Source organism: Schistocerca gregaria, chromosome 8 (assembly GCF_023897955.1).
Source record: "Schistocerca gregaria isolate iqSchGreg1 chromosome 8, iqSchGreg1.2, whole genome shotgun sequence".
Lineage (NCBI taxonomy): Eukaryota > Metazoa > Arthropoda > Insecta > Orthoptera > Acrididae > Schistocerca > Schistocerca gregaria.
In genome coordinates this window covers 380,995,457-381,012,201 of record NC_064927.1, presented here as the reverse complement: position 1 = coordinate 381,012,201, position 16,745 = coordinate 380,995,457, and the positions used below count along the sequence as shown (strand labels likewise).

The 16,745-nt window shown below is 36.1% G+C and overlaps 1 protein-coding gene across 1 annotated transcript in view; it reads right to left on the bottom strand.

Annotated features, from left to right (window-relative positions):
• LOC126285445 (low-density lipoprotein receptor-like) overlaps window positions 1-13,893 on the bottom strand; it is a 68,767-nt gene extending 54,874 nt beyond the window's left edge. Inside the window, exon 1 of the mRNA XM_049984832.1 lies at window positions 13,775-13,893. Coding sequence (XP_049840789.1) covers window positions 13,775-13,856 — 82 coding nt within the window. The 5' untranslated portion in view covers window positions 13,857-13,893. The remainder of the gene's footprint in view (window positions 1-13,774) is intronic.
• Between the last annotated feature and the right edge of the window lie 2,852 nt (window positions 13,894-16,745).

Genomic DNA, 16,745 nt, shown 5'->3' with positions numbered 1-16,745 from the left:
GTGGCCAAGATAGATACGAAGCCTACACCTACTACAGTAGTACAAGTTTATATGCCAACTAGCTCTGCAGATGACGAAGAAATTGAAGAAATGTACGATGAAATAAAAGAAATTATTCAGATAGTGAAGGGAGACGAAAATTTAATAGTAATGGGTGACTGGAATTCGAGTGTAGGAAAAGGGAGAGAAGGAAACGTAGTAGGTGAATATGGATTGGGGCTATAAAAAGAAAGAGGACACCGCCTAGTAGAATTTTGTACAGAGCACAACTTAGTCATAGGTAACACTTGGTTTAAGAATCATGAAAGAAGGTTGTATACATGGAAGAACCCTGGAGATACTAAAAGGTATCAGATAGATTATATAATGGTAAGACAGAGATTTAGGAACCAGGATTTAAGTTGTAAGACATTTCCAGGGGCAGATGTGGACTCTGACCACAATCTATTGGTTATGACCTGTAGATTAAAACTGAAGAAACTGCAAAAATGTGGGAAATTAAGGAGATGGGACCTGGATAAACTGAAAGAACCAGAGGTTGTACAGAGTTTCAGGGAGAGCATAAGGGAACAATTGACAGGAATAGGGGAAAGAAATACAGTAGAAGAAGAATGGGTAGCTCTGAGGGATGAAGTAGTGAAGGCAGCAGAGGACAAAGTAGGTAAAAAGACGAGGGCTGCTAGAAATCCTTGGGTAACAGAAAAAATATTGAATTTAATTGATGAAAGGAGAAAATATAAAAATGCAGTAAATGAAGCAGGCAAAAAGGAATACAAACGTCTCAAAAATGAGATCGACAGGAAGTGCAAAATGGCTAAACAGGGATGGCTAGAGGACAAATGTAAGGATGTAGAGGCTTATCTCACTAGGGGTAAAATAGATACTGCCTACAGGAAAATTAAAGAGACCTTTGGAGAAAAGAGAACCACTTGTATGAACATCAAGAGCTCAGATGGAAACCCAGTTCTAAGCAAAGAAGGGAAGGCAGAAAGGTGGAAGGAGTATATAGAAGGTTTATACAAGGGTGATGTACTTGAGGACAATATTATGGAAATGGAAGAGGAAGTAGATGAAGACGAAATGGGTGATACGATACTGCGTGAAGAGTTTGACAGAGCACTGAAAGACCTGAGTCGAAACAAGGCCCCCGGAGTAGACAACATTCCATTAGAACTACTGACGACCTTGGGAGAGCCAGTCATGACAAAACTCTACCAGCTGGTGAGCAAGATGTATGAGACAGGCGAAATAACCTCAGACTTCAAGAAGAATATAATAATTCCAATCCCAAAGAAAGCAGGTGCTGACAGATGTGAAAATTACCAAACTATCAGTTTAATAAGTCACAGCTGCAAAATACTAACGCGAATTCTTTACAGACGAATGGAAAAACTGGTAGATGCGGACCTCGGGGAGGATCAGTTTGGATTCCGTCGAAATGTTGGAACACGTGAGGCAATACTGACCTTACGACTTATCTTAGAAGAAAGATTAAGAAAAGGCAAACCTACGTTTCTAGCATTTGTAGACTTAGAGAAAGCTTTTGACAATGTTGACTGGAATACTCTTTTTCAAATTCTAAAGGTGGCAGGGGTAAAATACAGGGAGCGAAAGGCTATTTACAATTTGTACAGAAACCAGATGGCAGTCATAAGAGTCGAGGGGCATGAAAGGGAAGCAGTGGTTGGGAAAGGAGTGAGACAGGGTTGTAGCCTCTCCCTGATGTTATTCAATCTGTATATTGGGCAAGCAGTAAAGGAAACAAAAGAAAAATTTGGAATAGGTATTAAAATTCATGGAGACGAAGTAAAAACTTTGAGGTTCGCCGATGACATTGTAATTCTGTCAGAGACAGCAAAGGACTTGGAAGAGCAGTTGAACGGAATGGACAGTGTCTTGAAAGGAGGATATAAGATGAACATCAACAAAAGCAAAACGAGGATAATGGAATGTAGTCCAATTAAATCGGGTGATGCTGAGGGAATTAGATTAGGAAATGAGACACTTAAAGTAGTAAAGGAGTTTTGCTATTTAGGAAGTAAAATAACTGATGATGGTCGAAGTAGAGAGGATATAAAATGTAGACTGGCAATGGCAAGGAAAGCGTTTCTGAAGAAGAGAAATTTGTTAACATCGAATATAGATTTAAGTTTCAGGAAGTCATTTCTGAAAATATTTGTTTGGAGTGTAGCCATGTATGGAAGTGAAACATGGATGATAACTAGTTTGGACAAGAAGAGAATAGAAGCTTTCGAAATGTGGTGCTACAGAAGAATACTGAAGATAAGATGGATAGATCACGTAACTAATGAGGAGGTATTGAATAGGATTGGGGAGAAGAGAAGTTTGTGGCACAACTTGACTAGAAGAAGGGATCGGTTGGTAGGACATGTTTTGAGGCGTCAGGGGATCGCAAATTTAGCGTTGGAGGGCAGTGTGGAGGGTAAAAATCATAGAGGGAGACCGAGAGATGAGTACACTAAGCAGATTCAGAAGGATGTAGGTTGCAGTAGGTACTGGGAGATGAAGAAGCTTGCACAGGATAGAGTAGCATGGAGAGCTGCATCAAACCAGTCTCAGGACTGAAGACCACAACAACAACAACAGCCCACATCATTATGTGCCACGCCACACACAACTGCCTCTGCCTGTAACAGGACAGGCTATCCAATGCCAAAGTCCTGTTCTGATCTCTTGCTACCGCTTACCTTTCCTTCTCAGACATGAGTCTTCTTCCCCTCTACCCCTCCCTTCCCAACCCACCCTCCCTTCCTTGTTTCTTTTACCCACTCCATCCAACAGTTTCTCACCCTAGTCAGCATTCAGTGCCCAGACAAAATAGAAACTTGCAACAGGTGTAATACAGATTGTTTTTGAAAGTTATGACAAACAAAGCGACTAAGTCACTGATATCAGTTCATTTTGCTAGTCAGATATGGCAACAGAGACTCTGATACAGTTAATGAAATCATAATTAAAAGATTTAAGATTCACTGAACAATTTACAACCATATACAGTACTCAATATAAGTGCTATTGGTAAGTAGTACATATCTTTGGTCTTACATCTATATCTACATCAGCGTGCTTACTATACAGTTCACATTTAAGTGTTTGAATGTAGTCCACATAACCACTTCCACACTCTTTATGACCAATTCATCCTTGAATAGCACAGAGGAAAAATTAACACTTAAAACTTTCTGTGCAAGTTCTAATTTCTCTTATTTTATTATCATGATCATTTCTCTGTGTGTAGGCAGGACTCAAGTAAATATTTTGGCATTCGGAGGATGAAGTTGGTTACTGAAACTTCATGAAAAAATCTAACCTAATGAAAAACACTTTTTTTTTAATTATTCCATTCAAAGTTACTTATCATACCTATAACCCCTCCTCCTTTCACAACAGTTCTTCTTTTTGAACCTTTTCAGTCTTCCATCAGTCCTATCTGGCACAGAACCCATAGTACACAGCAGTAAACCATATGATGCATTCACTTACATGTATCCAGAGTCAATAATAGTTTGAAATGGGTCGTACCTGCAGTCCCCTCTCCTCTCCCACTTTACGGTGCAATTTCTGTGTTAACAAACACCAATTCAATCACTGCTCGGCAGAAATGTTGTTTCAAATAGGTAATACAAATATAGCTCAAGAGTGGTCTTGCTAACTTGCCATAATATTTTATACTTTGCTGGTAATACTGTCATAGAGAGGATTCTGCTGGCAGCTAGCTGTCATGGGCAAGGTGGTATATGACCACAGTTGCAGGAGGCTTTAGGTAAGAAGTACCATGTCACCAGCATTTTTAAACTATATGCTGGGCTCAGCAATGTGACAGAGAACTTAGGAGTTTTGTGAGAGAATTTCACTAGGGAGGATCAGATACTGAGACTAGGGAGGACTGGGAATAGTCTTGGTAGGGACTGGGCTTAATGATATGAGCAATGACCTGGACAGGATTGCTAGTCAAACTCTGACCATTTATGTTCACTCTGTATAGCTGTTCCGGCATTATGGTCAACCTCACCTTGACAGTATTTATTTATTATGTGTCTAGTTCCATAGGACCAAATTGAGGAGCAAATCTCTAAGTTCATTGAATGTGTCAGTACATGAAATTACAACGTAAAAGTAATAACAGATAGAATTAAATGTTTATGAACCCAAAACAAGGCAAGCTATAAGTTTATGTAAATGCCATCAACAATGTAACATAGGAATTAGCTTAATTTTTCAAGGATCTCCTCAACAGAATAGAAGGAAAATGCTCAGTTTCAATTTAAAAGCAAGTGCATTACTGTTAAGATTTTTGAACTATTGTCGTGGTTTGTTGAAAATGGTGCAGCAGCATACTGCACACCTTTCTGCACAACACTCAAGGAAGTGCAATCCAAATGGAGACTGGATTTCTATGCAGTATTAACTGAGTGGAAACAGCTTATTCTTGGGAATAAGAAACAAAAGTAAAGAATATATATACTGAGAGGCCAATGTCACAACACCCAGACTAGTGAACAGGGGTTGACAAGAGGTTTGTGAACTTACATCACTTATTGCCCAAACTGCCCATTTCTGAAGAGAAATTTCCTTTTAGAATGGGAAGAGTTAGCCCTAAATATAACACCATAAGACATAAGGGAATGAAAATAAGCAGACTACTTTTTGTGTTGAACTGTCACTTACTTCAAATATTGTTCGAATAGTAAAAATGACAGCATTAAGTCTTTGAACAAGATCCTGAACGCAGGCTTTCCACTTTAGTTTACTATCTATCTGAGTACCTAGAATAATGAACTTTTCAATTTCACTAATCATATGCCCATTCTGTGAAATTAAAATGTTGGCATTTGTTGAATTGTATGTTAGAAACTGTAAAAACTGAGTCTCGCTGTGATTTAGCATTGGTTTATTTCCTACAAGCTATTAACTTATGCCATGAACTGCACTATCTGAAACAGAGCCAATGTTACACACATCTTCACTACCAAGCTTGAGTCATCAGCAAACAGAAATATTTTAGAATTATCTGTAATACTAGAGGGCATATCATTTATATAAATAAAGAACAGGAGTGGTCCACTCAGACCCCACATCACAGTCATTCTTAACACTGAATAATGACCTTTTCCTGTCTGTTGTTAAAGTAAGAGGTGAGCCAAATGTGAGCCACTCCCCGCATTCCATAATAGTCTAACTTCTGGAGCAATATTTTGTGATCAACACAATCAAATGCTTTAATTAAATCAAAAAATATGCCTAGCATTCAAAACCTTTTGTTTCATCCATCCAGTACCTCACAGAGAAAAGAGAATACAGTATTTTCAGTTGTTAAACCCCTTCTGAAGCCAAATTGTATATTTGATAGCAAATTATGTGAAATAAAATGATCATTTATCCTTACATACACAGCCTTTCCAATAAATTTAATAAACACTAATGGCATAGAAATATGTCTAAAATTGGCTACATTATCTTTTTCTCCCTTTTTATGAAGCAGCTTTACTACTGAGTACTTTAATCGTTCAGGAAACTGGCCATTCTTAAAGAAAAAATAACAAATATGGCTAAGTACAGGGCTAACATGTGCAGCACAATACTTTAATATTCTGTTAGGTACTCCATTATAGCCATGAGAGTCCTTAGTGATTTGATATTGACACAATCTCCCCTCTTGTCAGTATCACAAAGGAGTACTTCAGACATCAATCTTGAAAAGACATTTTCCAAGAGAGTGATATGATTCCCTGTAGAAACTAAGTTTTTTTAAGTCACCAGCAACACTCAGATAATTACTGTTAAATACTGTACATATATCTGAATTATTAGATTAGATTAGATTTACTTTCATTCCAATTGATCTGTAGTGAGGAGGTCCTCCAGGATGTAGAACATGTCAGAAAAACAATAATACATGACAGATATTTACAACTGAAACAAATAAGCTAATGTACCTTCCACAGGTCCCAAGTGGGATGATGGTCATTTTCTTAATGAACACTACATGAAATGATCATTTCACAAACACTCATTTACTAAGAACACATTAATGCACTGAATTTAAAACTAAAAAAAATGGTTTTTTTATTTATAAGGTAAAAGACACATAATAGAACTACTACAACACTTATTTAAAATGAACACATTACTGCACTGAAATGGTGCAGAAGTCAGATTGTAAAATATATATATGTTGGCCACCAATAAATCCTTTAGGCTTCTCTTAAACTGAATTTCATTGGTTGTTTAGCTTTTTATGGCTGTTGCAAAGTTATTGAACATGTGTGTTCCTGAATAATGCACACCTTTTTGTACAAGAGTAAGTAACTTTAAATCCTTGTGAACATTATTCTTATTTCTAGTATTGATTCCATGAATTGAGCTGTTGGTTTGAAAAAGTGATATATTTATAATGACAAATTTCATTAAGGTATAAATATATTGGGAAGCAGTAGTTAGTATCCCTAGTTCCCTAAACAGGATTCTGCAGGATGTTCTTGAGTTCACACCACATATAACTCTTATTGCGCATTTTTGTGCCTGAAAAACCTTAGCTTGGCTTGATGAATTACCCTAAAAAATAATCCCATATGAGATTATGGAACGACAGTAAGCATAGTATGCCAGCTTTTTTATTTTTATATCCCCTATGTCTGACACAATTCATATTGTGAATAGAGATTTGTTAAGATGTTTCAGCAGTTCTGTGGTGTGCTCCTCCCAAAAGAATTTATTATCAAGCTGTAATCCCACAAATTTAAGACTGTCCACTTCTATCTGCTTGTCATCGTATGCAAGGCATATACTAGTCAGACACCCCTTACAAGTTCTGAACTGCATGTAGTGTGTTTTTTCAAAGTTTAGTGACAAATAATTGGCTAGGAACCAGTGATTAATGTCCACAAATATTTTATTAGCCGATCTTTCTAAGACTACACTTGATTTGCTATTTATTGCAATGTTCGTATCATCGGCAAACAAAACAAACTTGGCATCTGGTAATGTTACTGACGAAAGGTCATTGATATACACAAGAAAATGCAAGGGACCTAAAAGGGAACCTTGTGGGGACCCCACAAGTAATTACTTACCAGATGGATGATGCCTGATAGGTTAATACATGTCTCTTTCCTAATAACACCCTTTGTTTCCTGCCAGAGATATAAGATTTGAACCATTTTGCGCATTTCCTGTTACACGTTAATATTCTAATTTACTTAAAAGGATATTGTGATTTACACAGTCAAATGCCATTGACAGATCACAAAATATATCAGTTGCCTGCAATTTTTTGTCTAATGAATTAGTACACTTTCACTGTAATGTAGATAGCCTTCTCAATGTCAGAACCCTTTAGAAATTCCAACTGCGACTTTGACAGTATGTTATTTGTGATAAGATGGTTATAAAGCCAATTCTACATTATCTTTTCTAAAATTTTTGAGAATGCTGGAAAAAGTGAAATTGGACAAAAATTTGATGCTGTTTCTTTATCTCTCTTCTTAAACTGTGGCTTAACTTTAGCATATTTCATCCATTCAGGAAATATTACACTGATAAACGACTGGTTACACAGATAGATTAATATATTACTTAACTCATAATCACATTATTTAATTAACTTTTTTGATATTTCATCATACCCACTAGATGTTTTTGATTTTAAAGATTTTATGACGAACATTTCTTCTGCTCCAGTGGTGAGCGTGAACTTCATATTATAGAATTTACTTGAAATGTCTGGTCTGAGGTATTCCACAACAGCATCTACAGAATCTAACAGCCCCATCTTTTCAGTAATAGTTATAAAATGTTTATTAAAAAGTTCTGCAACACTATACACATCTGTCACCAATGTATCATTTACTTTTAATGCTATTTGTCCCTCTTCATGTCCGGTTCTACCGGTCTTCTCCTTCACTGTATCCCATATTGTCTTTATTTTGTTATCTGATATGACTATCTTTTCCTTGTGATATATTTTCTTTGATGTACATATTACAGTCTTTAATATTTTGCAGTATTTCTTGTAATGTGCCATAGCATCAACATCAGAACTGTTTCAGATTGACAGATACAGTTTTCTTTTTGTTTTACAAGATACCTCTATTCCTTGAGTAATCCATGGCTTTGCTCTAACCTTGATTAGTTTTGGGGGAAAACAGTGTTCAAATAATGTAAGCACTTTATTAGCAAGAGTGTTATATTTTTCATTCATGCCATGAGCACTGTAAACATCACTACAGTGAATGTATCTGAGAAGTGTTTTACAATAATCAATTTTTGGCTTATTGATTACCCACTTGAGTTCAGATTGAACAGATTTTATATCCTGTTCATTATTAACATTTGACAGAAGGAACTACATGTCATGGTCTCAGAGGCCATTGACTATTGGTTTTGTAATATAATTTTGTTCATTGGACTTTTCTGTAAAGATATTATCAATGGCTGTTTGTGAGCAATTGGCTACCCTAGTGGAAACTTAACAGAGGGAATTAAGTTGAATGATAGTGTTACTAACTCAAATTAGTTCTTATTGGGAGAGTCTTTAAGGAAATCTACATTGAAGTCGCCAGCAACCATTGTTTCTTTGTTTTTGGTTGTTAAATGAGCCATGCAGCTTCAAGGTGGTTTATGAACAGATTAAAGTTACCTACAGGTGCTTGATATACACTCAATATTATGAAGGATTTTTGGTGAAAGTCTACTTCTGTTGCACATGCTTCCACATGCTGTTCTAGGCAAAATTTATGAATGTCTATGTTCTTAAATTTATGATGGTTCCTGATGAATGTGGCAATTCCTCCTTTCTCCATTTCTGCTCTACAAAAGTGAGATGCTAACCTAAATCCTGTAACACTTGGAAGTCCTATACCAGGTGTCACATGATGTTCAGAGAGGCAGATTATGTCAGCTGGCCTTGAGGACTCTAATTCAGCTATGCAGATAATTAATTCATTGATTTTATTTCACAGAGATAGCTGACATTTCACACTGACTGAGTTAAAATTGGGTAGAATTGAAATTTCTGATGATTGTTGAAAATTGTTAACCAACAGTTGTTTATGCTGATGTAATAAGCTAGAATTATATTTTTTGATTTCTTTCTCAGACTGAAGGTTTGTCTCAATCCCAACCTCTCTTAAAACTTGGTTTCTTTGTGTCCTCCATACCCTAAAAAAGGGTCATTTCTGAACCCTATAATCACTGGTATTTTATCACTCATGACAGTGCTTTCCCCCCTTTAACTGTCCTGCTATTTTCCCAGCCAGTTTACCCTTCTCTTTCCTGTTGAGGTGAAGGCCATGCCTAGTATAATCCCAACTACCGAGAGAATCAACAGGAACCACACCAATGTGTGACCCTGCAGCCAGCACAAGCAGCCATTCCAACTCCAAATTAACTCTCTTGACAGAAGTGTTCAAATGAGGTCGGTCATGGTCCCCAAGAACAGATACAAACTCGACAGTATGCTTCGATGCTGATGTAATCTATACTGTACCCAGGATCTCTGTCAATACTATTATGTGGCCCACCCACATAACCATGGTGTCTTCCTTAGTGCAATCTTATCAGTAACAGAAGTATTTTTACTAGGAACTGACTTTATGTCGTTGACCTTGTGCTGCTGACAAGACACTTCCTCCACAATTGAACATATGGTTTTAATTTTATCCTGTGAAGTAGCTAAACTATTTGCATAACACATACTCTTTGCCTTCCTAATAACATTTTTAAGCACTTTACAATACTGTTTGTAATGGGCTACTGTAGCTTGATTGTGACTACTTCTAACATTTTGATATAATTCCTGCTTTGTTCTACGTGATATCCCTATCCCACTTGTCAGCCACCTAGGCTGTCTATTAGTGCTAGTATCCTGTTCAGGATGTTCTAATGGAAAGCAACTCTCAAAGAGCATGATAAATGTGATAAGGAAAGTATTATATTTATCATCTATGTTATTCGCACTATAAACATCCTGCCATTCTTGTTCCTTGACAAGGTTTAAAAAACTCTCTGTTACTGTTGGATTAACTTTCCTACATAGTTTGTAATTATATGTTACACTTGTTTGCATACAAAAGCCTTTTAGTGTTAATAAATTTGTGCATCATGGCCTGAAAGGCCCTTCACCCTTGTACTAACAGAATGTCCATCTAGTAATGAAGAATGAATAAAAATATTGTGTATGGCTGTGCTACTGTTCCCCTGCACCCTAGTTGGAAAAAATGCAGTCTGCATCAGATCATATGAATTTAGGAGATCTACCAACATCCTTTTTCTTGCACCATCATACACAAAATTTATATTGAAGTCATTACATATAACTAATTTCCTAAATTCATATGATCTGATGCATTTTTTCCAACTAGGGTGCAGAGGAACAGTAGCACAGCTGCAGATAATATTTTTATACATTCTTCATTACTCGATGGGCTTTCTGTTAGTACAATGGTGAATGGCCTTTCAGACCGTGATGCACAAATTTTATTAACACTAAAAGGCTTTTGTATGCAAACAAATGTAACATATAATTACAAACTATGTAGGAAAGTTAATCCAACAGCAACAGAGAGTTTTTTAAACTTTGTCAAAGAACAAGAATGGCAGGATGTTTATAGTGCCAATAACAAAGATGATAAACATAATACTTTCCTTAACATACTTCTCATGCTCTTTGAGAGTTGCTTTCCATTAGATCATCCTGAATGGGATACTAGCAGTAATAGGCAGCCTAGGTGGCTGACAAGTGGGATAGGGATATCACGTAGAACAGAGGAGGAATTATATCAAAATGTTAGAAGTAGTCACAATCAAGCTACAGTAGCCCATTACAAACAGTGTTGTAAAGTGCTTAAAATGTTATTAGGAAGCCAAAGAGTATGTGTTATGAAAATAGAATAGCTAATTCACAGAACAAAATTAAAACCATATGGTCAGCTGTGAAAGAAGTGTCTGGTCAGCAGCTCCAGGTTGACGATATAAAGTTAGTTCATAGGAAAAATATTTCTGTCACTGATAAACCAGATATATGTACAATATTTAACAATCATTTTCTGAGCATTTCTAGTGAATTAAATAAAAATTTAGTTTCTACACGCAGTCATATAACTTTCTTGGCAAATGCCTGCCCAAGATTGATGTCTGAAACACTCCGCTGTGATACCGACAAGGGGGAGAGTTAGTCTATAATTAAATCACTGAAGACTAAGGACTCTCATGAATGTAATCGAGTGTGTAGCAGAATATTAAAGTAGTGTGCTGCACATGCTAGCCCTGTATTTAGCCATATTTGTAATTTTCCCTTTTGGAGTGGTCAGTTTCCTAAACATTTAAAGTACTCAGTAGTAAAGACTCTTTTTAAAAAGGGATAAAAGAATAATGTAGACAATTTTAGTCATATTTCTATGCCATCAGTGTTTACTAAAGTTATTGAAAAGGCTCTGTATGTAAGGATAATTGTTCATTTAATGTACAGTTTGGCTTCAGAAGTCATTTAACAACTCAAAATGCTATATTCTCTTTTCTCTGTGAGGTACTGGATGGGTTAAAGAAGTTCATGGCTAGTAGAAAATAAACTAATGCTAAATCACAGCAAGACTCTGTTTTTACAGTTTCTAACACACAATTCAACAAAACCTGACATTTTAATTTCACAGAATGGGCATATGATTAGTGTAACTAAACAGTTCAAATTTCTAGGTGTTCACATAAATAGTAAACTGTTGTGGAAAGTCCACATTCAGGATCTTGTTCAAAGACTTAATGCTGCCATTTTTACTATCTGAACGGTGGTCAAAGTGAGTGATCATTCGGCACAAAAATTACTCTACTTTGCTTATTTTATTCACTTATGTCATATGGTATTCTATTTTGGGGTAACTCTTCCCACTCTAAAAGGATATTTTTGCCTCAGAAATGGGCGGTTCGGGCAATAAATGGTGTAAGTTCACAAAACTCTTGTCGACCACTGTTCACTAGTCTGGGTATTTTGACATTGGCCTCTCAATATATATACATTCCTTACTGTCATTACTTTTTAACAATATCAGCTTATTCCCAAGAATAAGCAGCTTTCACTCAGTTAAAACTCAGCACAAATCAAACCAGCATTTGGATTGGACTTCCTTAACTCTTGTGCAGAAAGGTGTGCAGTATACTGCTGCATCCATTTTCTATAGCTACTGCTCGAATTAAAAAATCTTAGCCGTAATCCACACGCTTTCAAATCAGAACTGAAGCATTGCCTCATGGATCACTCCTATTCTGTTGAAGAGTTCCTTGAAAAATTAAGCTGACTCTTGTTGTATTGTTGATAGCACTTACTTAAACTTATGGACTGACTTTTTTGTGTTCATAAACATTTTATTTTTACCTGTTATTACTTTTATGTTGTAATTTCATGTATGGCGTGTTCCATGACCCTGGAGATTTGCTCCTCAATTTGATTATATGGAACTTGATGTGCAAATAAAATAAAATAAAATAAAATAGAGAACATTTTGAATTCAACAACGGGTCTCAGTAGCCACAAACGATTTTGGCACCCTCAGAATCATGCACTGGTGGTGAAGTTTACTCAGTTGAATAGCGTTGGTCAGCGTGCTTTGAACTGAGAAGGAACTATGTCAAAAAAGAAGTGCATTTTCAATCTTAAAATCAGTCTGTCATCACTTAATTTTGAAACATTCTTTCTCTTCATTAATTAAGTCAGAGTGTTTTGTAAATCTTGCCATGAAGCAAGTTATACACTGACAAGCAGAAGCAGCCACTGGAAGATAGTATCCACAAATATAACATTGACAGTACAGAGATGCTTTATAAGCAGTAAACATATGAAGGATGTGCATAATTACTGCAGTTTGGAACAGGTATCATGCTTTCAAACACACTATTCATAAGGTAATATCGCGTTATCCTACATCACTTAAAAGTTTACACCTGTCAAGATATAGAAAATATCTTTCCTCAATGGATGGCTAAAAATTTATTTCAGCAAACAGTTGATAATCTGAAAATAATAATGTTGAAGTAGTTATAATCTATGAAGGCTTACATCATTACTGGATTTTCTTTGTGATATGTCGTCTATCAAGATATAAAGAAAACATTTTTACTGCACAAAAAGGATTATCAAATGTTTTGAAGATTAAATTATTTCAGAAAGAGTTCAATATGGTTGTAGTACTGATTTCACAGTCATAAATTGCAATTACTATTATTGTTATATTCCACTTACATCTGGATTCAACCTATGAAGACAATTTGCTGCGGCATAGAAATTTCAAAAACGGTTGCAGATTTCAAATCTTTGATGCACCATTCTTAAATTTTTTTTTTTCAAAGTCACATTTATACAACCGTACAGTTAATAATGACATACACGTCCACTACAGGGCAGTTACTGTCTCTTTCCGTGTTTCAATTTAACTACCTGTTCCTGGGCTACCTGGTGCCCTTGAAAATCAATACAGCTTCATATGTGAAGCACTGAACAGCTATAATATGAAGACACATGTTGTCTATACTTAAGACAGATATATGGAGTCACAAAATTTATACTCAACTCCAACGACAAATTCTACTTTTGTATCCTGTGATATTGCAGGACTACAAAATAAAATACGCTGTACAAAATCTTTTTATAACTAATGAACACAGTAAAGAAGACAACAGATATTCTAAACATGAAAGCCAAAGCCTCTTAGTACCAAACTCAACCAGTTGTACATTAACTTAGGAACAAATTAGTGGTCAAACTTACAGCTGCTGGTGAGAATGGCAGTAGATTGTGCCAAATACACACAGAAAACAGTAGCTAGTAAATTCAACATTGTGTGTGTCATGGAGGCTCTCCAAACCAGGTCTGCTGCACCTCATCTGAAAGTCGCTGTGCCATAGCCACTTTTATTAGAGGTTGCTGTTATGATTGTTCATTTTTTAATACATGTTTCCTTTCAAGGGCAAGTGACTTGCAAGATTCCAGATGGTGGCTGGCCACTGTGTAACAAAAGACTTAAAAATTGGTAGTGTTGTCATGTTTGTGGCATGAATGAATTACTTAATAACCTATGAAATGAGCTCATTATCAGGAGGGTATTGAATGCTTTGTCATTCCTTTTTGTAATCATATTTCCTCCTGCCCACTCTTTCATATATTGTGAAGAAGTAACCTGCCACTGTGAGTTGCACGAGGGGTCAAGGCTACCTGACATCCTTGAAACTCTTATTATGTTCAACTGGTTCTTTCATTTACATCCGTCAGATCAAGTTCACAGTGTTCTGTTACACAAAATTCTTTAAAGAGCCACAGCTCAAGTGTCATAACTACAAAACTAATGTGCAGACTTTCATAGTTGGTTAAAATGCAATATGAAGTGAATAGTACATGAACATAATGCATAACAGCTCTAACAGCACCACGGAAGGATAGAATAATTTATGGACAAACTCCTCAAATATAGTGCAGCATTGGCAACAACAAACAATATATATATATTCAACACAAAAAATTGAAAGTTGTCCCTGGAAAATCTAAAGAGATTCCAAGAAGTAAGGAGAAACTATTATGAGAAAATATGAGAGGTATATTTAAGTAAGGTAGAAAACAGCTTCTCAAATAACAAGCTGTAAAACTTTTACAAAATATTCAAGACTAACTAAATTACATACGATCCCTTAAAACTCAAAGTCAAGAACAAGGCTGGAACAGTGGTATATGACAACATTGAAAACAGCCCAACCAAGTCCAATTGCTTTCAAAAGCTCCTAAATTGTGAAGAACCAAATAAAACACTCAATATGATTAGAAAGAAGCAATCCAGCAGAAACTGCAGAAAATGTTAGGAGCATTACAGTATAAGTTGGAAAGTTGGAAACCTTGCAGAACTCTTGAAATACATTATTGAGAAAGCAGATGTTGAACTAACATTATTATGTAAAGTTTGGGGAAGAAGAACAGATACCAGAAAGATGGATATCAGTAACAATCCATCCTGTACATAAAGAAGTACAGTACATAAGTTGCAGTCTCAGGCATGAAGAGGAATATCATTAATACTAGTAACCTGTAAGATATTCTCAAGAACAATGCTGGACAGAATGGAAAAGCAATGAAGACCATAAACTGGTGAGTACCAGGGAGACTTCAGAAATGGCAGCTCATGTGTGAAACAAAATATTCAATCTGAAACTGATAATGACATATCAAAAAAGAAAAAAAAAAGATTACAGTGAACTGATTAAATAAGCCTAAGAAACCTCCCATGGTCAAGTTCAGAGGAACATTTTTATAGTCCTTCAAGATCCAAACTGGAGCTAGATAGGGAGACAAACTCACCCTTTGTTCTTTAACTGTGTTCCTGATGAGCTCATCAGGGAGTGGCTATAGGAAAAGAAAGGACTAAGTGGAATACAGAAAAAAGAACTGCAGGCAGAAGTTTGGCATTTACAGATGATTTACAAAATTATCAAAATCATTAGATGAGGCAACTAGTCAAATTACCCAGTTCCTGAGAATATCCAGAAAAGACACAGTATATGACGAACATCAGGAGAGATTCGATAGGTATGACTTTAGGAAGGTGGTTGTTGTAGTTTTTGTTGTTGTTGTTGTTTTTGTTGTTGTAGTGGTCTGCAGCCCGGAGACTGGTTTGCTACTCTATTCTGTGCAAGCTTCCTCATCTCCAAGTAATTACTGGAATCTACATCTTTCTGTATCTGCTTAGGGTATCCATGTCTTGGCCTCCCTCTATGATTTTCATCCTCCAGCTTCCCTCTAAAACTAAATTGGTGATCTCTTGATGCCTCAGAATGTGTCGTACCAACTGATCCCTTCTTATAGTCAAGTTGTGTCACAAATTCCTCTTCATCCCAGTTCCATTCAGTACCTCCCAATTAGTTACATGATCTACCCATCTAATCTTCAGCATTCTTCTGTGGCACCACCTTTCAAAAGCTTCTATTCTCTTCTTGTCTAAACTATTTATCATTAAGGTTTCACTTCTATAAATGGCTACATTCCATACAAATACTTTCAGAAAAGACTTCCTGACACTTAAATCTATATTCAATGTTTCTCTTCTTCAGAAACACTTTCCTTGCCATTGCCAGTCTACATTTTATATCCTCCCTACTTCAACCATCATCAATTATTTTGTTCCCTAAATAGCAAAACTCATCTACTACTTTAAGTGTCTTCTTTCCTAATATAATTCCCTCAGCATCACCTGATTTAATTCGACTACATTTGATTATCCTCATTTTGCTTTCATTGATTTTCTCTTATATCCTCCTTTCAAGACACTGTCCATTCCGTTCAACTCGTCTTCCAATTCCTTTGCAGTCTCTGACAGAGTTACAATGTAAATGGCAAACCTCAAGGTTTTTATTTCTTCTCCATGGATTTTAATTCCTATTCCAAATTTTTCTTTTGTTTCCTTTACTGCTTGCTCAATATACAAATTGAATAACATTGGGGATAGGCTACAACCTTGTTTCACTCCCTACTCAACCACTGCCACTGTTCTTATAACTGCCGTCCGGTTTCTGTACAAATTGTAAATAGCTTTTCACTCCCTGTATTTTACGCCTGCAACCTTCAGAATTTGAAAGAGAGCATTCTAGTCAACATTGTCAAAAGCTTTCTCTTAAGTCTACAAATGCTAGAAACATGGGTTTGCCTTTCCTTAATCTGTCTTCTAAAATAAATCGTCGGGTCAGTATTGACTCAAGTG